Source organism: Nicotiana sylvestris, chromosome 12 (assembly GCF_000393655.2).
Source record: "Nicotiana sylvestris chromosome 12, ASM39365v2, whole genome shotgun sequence".
NCBI classification, from domain to species: Eukaryota; Viridiplantae; Streptophyta; class Magnoliopsida; order Solanales; family Solanaceae; genus Nicotiana; species Nicotiana sylvestris.
In genome coordinates this window covers 84,557,486-84,563,277 of record NC_091068.1, presented here as the reverse complement: position 1 = coordinate 84,563,277, position 5,792 = coordinate 84,557,486, and the positions used below count along the sequence as shown (strand labels likewise).

Sequence of the window (5,792 nt, the reverse complement as noted above, 5' to 3'; positions counted from 1 at the left end):
GGCTCAAAAGGTGAAAAAACCATGACCTACTACTCAGCAGGATTTTCCCAAACTTCCACTAAAATCACTTAGCCAAAAACTGCATTTACAAAAACTCTTTTGTAAACCTAGGATTAACTCTAATCCCATTGTGGCATACAGCCTCAACTGTTGCGACAACTTTAAGTTAACTCTAACTTGAACACTCTAGGTACCTAATACAATTGCTTCTATAAAAGCTAAAAGGTACAATGTAAAATCACCCACTACAGTTGAACTAGAATAAAAGATAGACACTTGGAACTGGTTCTTCTATCTTATTCAAGTAGCTTCAGGATTGCACGCTTGAATCACGCATAAATTGCTTGCAAAATTGCCTTGCTCTTTTGCTCTCAATTTAAGTTTAACTTCTGCTTATGTGCATTACCTGTAAAAGAGAACAACACTGATATTTAATGGGTTAGTAATTAGAGATTGACTGGGATTCAGATGCTACTCTTCTAACCTAGAAGAGTTCTAGTTGATCTCATACTCTAACACTATCTTATTCATAAACTGTGTTCTCTTTGTGTAAGGAGTATTTCTCTCCTTATCCAATATGAAAACTTTTCGATCAGATCAGGAGATATGACTTCTGATAAGTTAGATTTATCTCCTTCACGTGCATCACACATGTTTGGGTTGATCATGACCGTGCTTCACAAGATAGACCTGGTCCATGACTGAGTTCTTTTTATCAGTCTTCAAACTTCACCTGTACTTGGGCCAACAAATTCCCCCTTTTTGATGATGAAAAACTCTGTGCTTTTTACTCACTTGGATCCTGTAAGAACTCAGCTTAACCATCAATACAATATTTAGAAAATTCACTTATCATCAAGCACCAGGTTAATTAGGTTATAAATATTGCTTATTCGGAACATGTAAAGCACAATATCTCTTCCCCCTTTCGACATCATCGAAAAATTGCATACAAAGTGTGAGTCCTAGATTTTAATAAGTACACATGGCCACTGGGGAAACTGCAAGTGCAATCAAGGATTAATCATTAGTAATCGAGCAAACATATTTTAACTATCAAGGAAATATTAACATTTAACAAGAGCAAAAACAGTACAAATCATTGATAGAAGATATGTTGCTACCACAATCCACAACCAGAAAGCAAAAATATTCAAAACATGAGCAAAAAGGAAGAAAAATCCCTAATCCGGGTCACTGAAGGTACTAGACAGGTTCAAGAGATAAAGGCTAGAATTCATAAGTCTTGGGAGAGCTAGAAGGTTGGTTTTGGACTTGGAGAAGATTCAGCATATTCTGAAGAATTCCATCATTCTTCTTATTTTCCTTGGTGAGCTCAGTTCTGAGAGTATCCCTCTCAGATTCCACCTCTGTCACACGAGCCTTTAGCCTAGTTATCTCAGCATCCTTGGCTTCATTTTCTTGAATAAGAGCCCTGACTTTACTGTTGATGGGAGTCTTCTTGGACGAACCAGGTTCATTTGGGATGGCATCGACTAAGTAGTCATAAGCAAGCAGAGTATTAATACTAAAATAATCTTAGCTTGTAGCCATTTCCCATTTCTTTAGAGGCATATTACACCTATCCAGAACTGTAGTCAGCATAAAGCCATAGGGGGTAGCATAAGCCTTGGAGCCATTGATAACCCTGTCCAGTAGCTTGATGATGAATGTAGGCCAATTGATTTGCCTTCCACTGTCAAGGCACTCTATCAGAACTAAGTCCATATAATTTGAAATATGCCTTCTCTCCTGCCTGGGTAGTAGGCACTTGTTGACAAACTCAAAAATGACTTTGTGATGTGGCTTCATTTCACTCTTGTGCACAAACTTGGCATCATTCATGTCTTCATCACAAAATCTCCTAGTGATTGTAAGGGCAGATGGAAGGGAATCCAGACTTGTCCATCTCTATCTGGTGTAATCATCATATCCCTTAATAGGGATGTCTAGAATCTCTCCCAGTTTCTCTACATCAAATGTCACTTGAACTCCTTTGAATTTGCTTGTAACTCTGCCATCTTTGACTTCAGCATTTGCCATGAATTCAATAATTTCATTTTTGGCCAATCTCCTATCCATCTGAAGGATCATGTCCTTCCAGCCCGGAGCAGCCAGTGTGTCAACCAAATGAACCATCCCTGGTTCCACCAAATCTTTCAGCAATCTTCCCTTCAGAATTTTCTTTTGCCAAACATGGCAAGCTTGTCATGTTCACCATCAGTCTCATTTTCTTCTTCACCACTCCATTCCTCATCTTTAGAAACTCTAACTTGTTTACTTTTCACTGCAGACCTTGTCTTCTTGGCCAATGAAGGTTCAGTAGCCTCAGACATAGAGGAAGACTTCTTGGAAGAAGACTTGGGCTTTTTGGGCTTCGGGGTCTTAACCTCCACTGTTGTAACTTTCTCCTAATGGACGTATTCCATCTCCTCAATATCGACAGCTTCTGAGGACTCTACAACTTTACCATTTCCTTTAGCAATCATTTTCTTCTTACTTTCAGCTAGAGTATTTTGTAGATCACTCTACTCTGTTTCACCCTACTTCTTCTGGCTCTTCCCTTGGGCAAGAAAGTTTCAGTAGTTGTTGGGGAGGAAGCCTTTCTTTTCATGGAGGGTTTAGGGGCACTGGGAACTTTTGGTGTGGGAGTTCTCCTTTTCTTTGGATCGTAACTTGCCCCTACCTTTTTCAAAAGGTCTACTAAGGTCTCTTCAGTTGATGAACTAGGTTCATCTCCCTGTGTACTTAAATGAGCTAACCTTTCAGCAGTTTCACCATAACCACTTTCCCCTGACTTCTTGCCACTTTATTTAACATTTTCTTGTACAACCCCACAAATAGCAGGCATAGAAAAATTAGCACTGGGTGAATGATCAACCACTCCTTTCCCTTTTCCCCTCTAGTCACCACATTCACCCTATCTCTTTTTCTTTTTTAGATTTCTTTTTACCTCCACTCCTTCTTAACTCAGGTAATTCCACATCTCTAATAGGCCCAACCAAAACAAACCTATTTTCTAAATTCTCAGTCAAAGAAGAACTTACCTTAGAAGGAGATTTTTTAGCCTTCTCAGAGTCAGAAGACCATGTCCTTCCCCCTCACTAGCAGATTTGTACGACTCAGAATCAGAGTTAGAATTAGAGTCTTGAGCTTGACTTGCATTCAATTGCTCATTCAATATCTTTGAGAGAGCACCAGATGCCACCGTTTTGCGAGCAAGCATTGTTACTCTTCTTAGCCTGGTTTAGGGAGTCGTGCTAGGTGGAGGAGAGGTAGATGAATCAGAGGGAGTGGGTTGTGTAGGAGTTCCAGAATTGTCTTATGGGTTTGTCATTATAGCTAATTTCTTGAGAGAATTGGTGAGTTAGAACTTTGGAGAAGAAAGCGGTTAAGAGTGAAGAAGGGTTTTTGATGGTTTAGAATTATGAAGATGGCATGAGGTAATAATGCGTATTTAAAGAGAAATACTCATTTAATGAATAACGTCAACTTTTAGCAGTAGTCATATAGAGGTCTAATCAACCTAAAATTTCAGGTTTGAATGAACGGTTAAGCTTCTCTAGATTTTAGGCAATTTTTGTGGTTTAGAGTTATAATGCAGACGGAACTGGTTCAAAAACAAACGGATAGAATTTTCTAAGGAGTTGAACAATTGTAGGACTTCTGTTCATGATTTAAATATTTATATTTCTAATTGTGCAGAGTATAGAAAACATACCTTAGCATTCAGATGAACCAATACTGATGAACTAGGTTCTTCATTTAGAATTCTCTTGACCATGCCTCAATTTGCCACAATAGAAATTTTTTTGTAAGAGATCAATGAGTCATATTAACACATGTCACAGGAGTATATTAATTACAGTATGAAGCTGAGTAAAAATTAATCTAGATATTTACACAAGTTCAGATTTCCTAGCCAAAAAAAATTATTTTTATTTTTTTCAAAAAAAAATTCATTGTGCATGCTGAGCTGGTCTTATTAAGTGATCTTAATCATCCATAATTCCAACATGTTCCTTTCAAAGTTTCCTCTACTCAGTGCTTTAGTAAAGATGTCAGCAATTTGTTTATCAGTAGCACAGAATTCTATGGTGATCAATCCTTTCTCATAGTTATCTCTTAAGAAGTGATGTCTAACATCTATGTGCTTAGTCCTTTTATGATGAATAGGGTTCTTTGTCATACTTATAGCACTAGTATTATCACAGAAGATAGGAATGCAACCAACTTCAATGCCAAAATCTATCAGCTGCTATTTGATCTACATCAATTGAGCACAACAAGAGGCAGCAGCAACATATTCAGCCTCAGCAGTAGATAAGGCCATTGAATTCTGCTTTTTAGTGGCCCATGACACAAGATATGAACCAAGGAAATGAGTCATATCTGAGGTGCTCTTCCTATCCACAAGAAAACCTGCATAGTCAGCATCAGCATACCCTACTAGATTGAAATGACTACCTTTAGGGTACCAAAGATACAGATCAGTAGTGCCTTTCAAATATCTCAGTATCCTCTTGACATCAGTCAAGTGAGATTCCTTTGGATTTGCCCGAAAACGAGCACAAAGCCCTAAACTGAAAACTATGTCAAGTCTGCTGGCAGTAAGATACAAAAGTGAACCAATCATGCCCCTATACAACTTCTGATCAATAGATGAACCAGGTTCATCTATGTCTAATTTAGTAGTTGTTGCAATGGGAGTATCTATTTCCTTTAATTCATCCATTTTAAACTTTTTAATCAACTCTTTGGCATACTTCTGCTGATGGATCATGGTTCCATTTGGGTTTTGTTTGATCTGTAAACCTAAGAAAAAGTTAAGCTCACCCATCATACTCATTTCAAACTCACTCCCCACTAATTTGGCAAAATCCTTACTTAGTTTGTCAGTGGTTGCCCCAAAAATTATGTCATCAACATATATTTGTACCACAAGAAGATCCTTACTTTTTTCCCTCAGGAATAGAGTACTGTCAATTTTACCTCTTTTGTAGCCATGTTCAAGCAGGAATTTGGACTATCGTTCATACCATGCTCTAGGAGCCTGCTTGAGTCCATAAAGAGCCTTGTCTAATTTGTATACATGTTCTGGATACTCCTTACTCTCAAACCCTGGAGGTTGTTTAACAGACACTTCTTTTTTTGGTAGCCATTCAGGAAGGCACTTTTGACATCCATCTGATGAAGAATGAATTCCATGTGTGTTGCACAGGCTATGAGGAGTCTTATTGCCTCCAGTTTTGCAACTCGAGCAAAGGTCTCATCATAATTTATACCCTCCTCTTGGATATAACCTTGGACCACCAGTATTGCCTTGTTTCTTGTAACTGTTCCATCTTTATCAAGCTTGTTTCTGAAGACCCATTTAGTGGCAATTACTGATCTGTCCTTGGGTCTTGTAACTAGATGCCAAACTTGACTTCTCTCAAACTGATTGAGTTTATTTTGCTTTACATTTACCCAATCTGTATCCTGCAAAGCCTCAACAACATTTTTAGGTTCAATAAGAGATAGGAAAGCATCAAAAGCACACATATTCTTTAATTGTGATCTAGTTTTAACTCCAGAGGTTGGATTAGTGATTATGTTCTCAATGGGATGAGAACTTTGATACTTGTGAGGTTTCATAACCAACTGATTTCTGCTTGATGTTTATCACATGTTATGTTGCTGAGGAACAGGGTCATGAACAGGTTCCTTTAGGGGATTGGTTTCAGTTTCTCTTTGTTCAGTTCCCCCTGTCAGGTTGCCCTGGATGGAAAAACCTATTCCATCACATGTTC

General features: G+C 38.2%; 1 protein-coding gene across 1 annotated transcript; it reads right to left on the bottom strand.

The window, feature by feature from the left end:
* Nucleotides 1–2,174: 2,174 nt before the first annotated feature.
* On the bottom strand, nucleotides 2,175–3,226 carry LOC138883302 (uncharacterized). Its single transcript, XM_070163983.1, has 3 exons — nucleotides 3,048–3,226; nucleotides 2,528–2,807; nucleotides 2,175–2,411 (listed from the first exon to the last, which is right to left on the bottom strand). The coding sequence occupies exons 1-3, from the start codon at nucleotides 3,224–3,226 to the stop codon at nucleotides 2,175–2,177; spliced, it is 696 nt and encodes a 231-aa protein (XP_070020084.1).
* Nucleotides 3,227–5,792: the final 2,566 nt, after the last annotated feature.

Coding starts and splice junctions, on each gene's coding strand:
- LOC138883302 (XM_070163983.1), bottom strand. CDS start 3,226: ATGCTTGCTCGCAAAACGGTGGCATCTGGTGCTCTCTCAAAGATATTG. Junction 2,808..3,047: donor CTAAAAAATCTCCTTCTAAG/GTAAGTTCTTCT, acceptor TGTTAAATAAAG/TGGCAAGAAGTCAGGGGAAA. Junction 2,412..2,527: donor GTAGGGTGAAACAGAGTAGA/GTGATCTACAAA, acceptor TACGTCCATTAG/GAGAAAGTTACAACAGTGGA.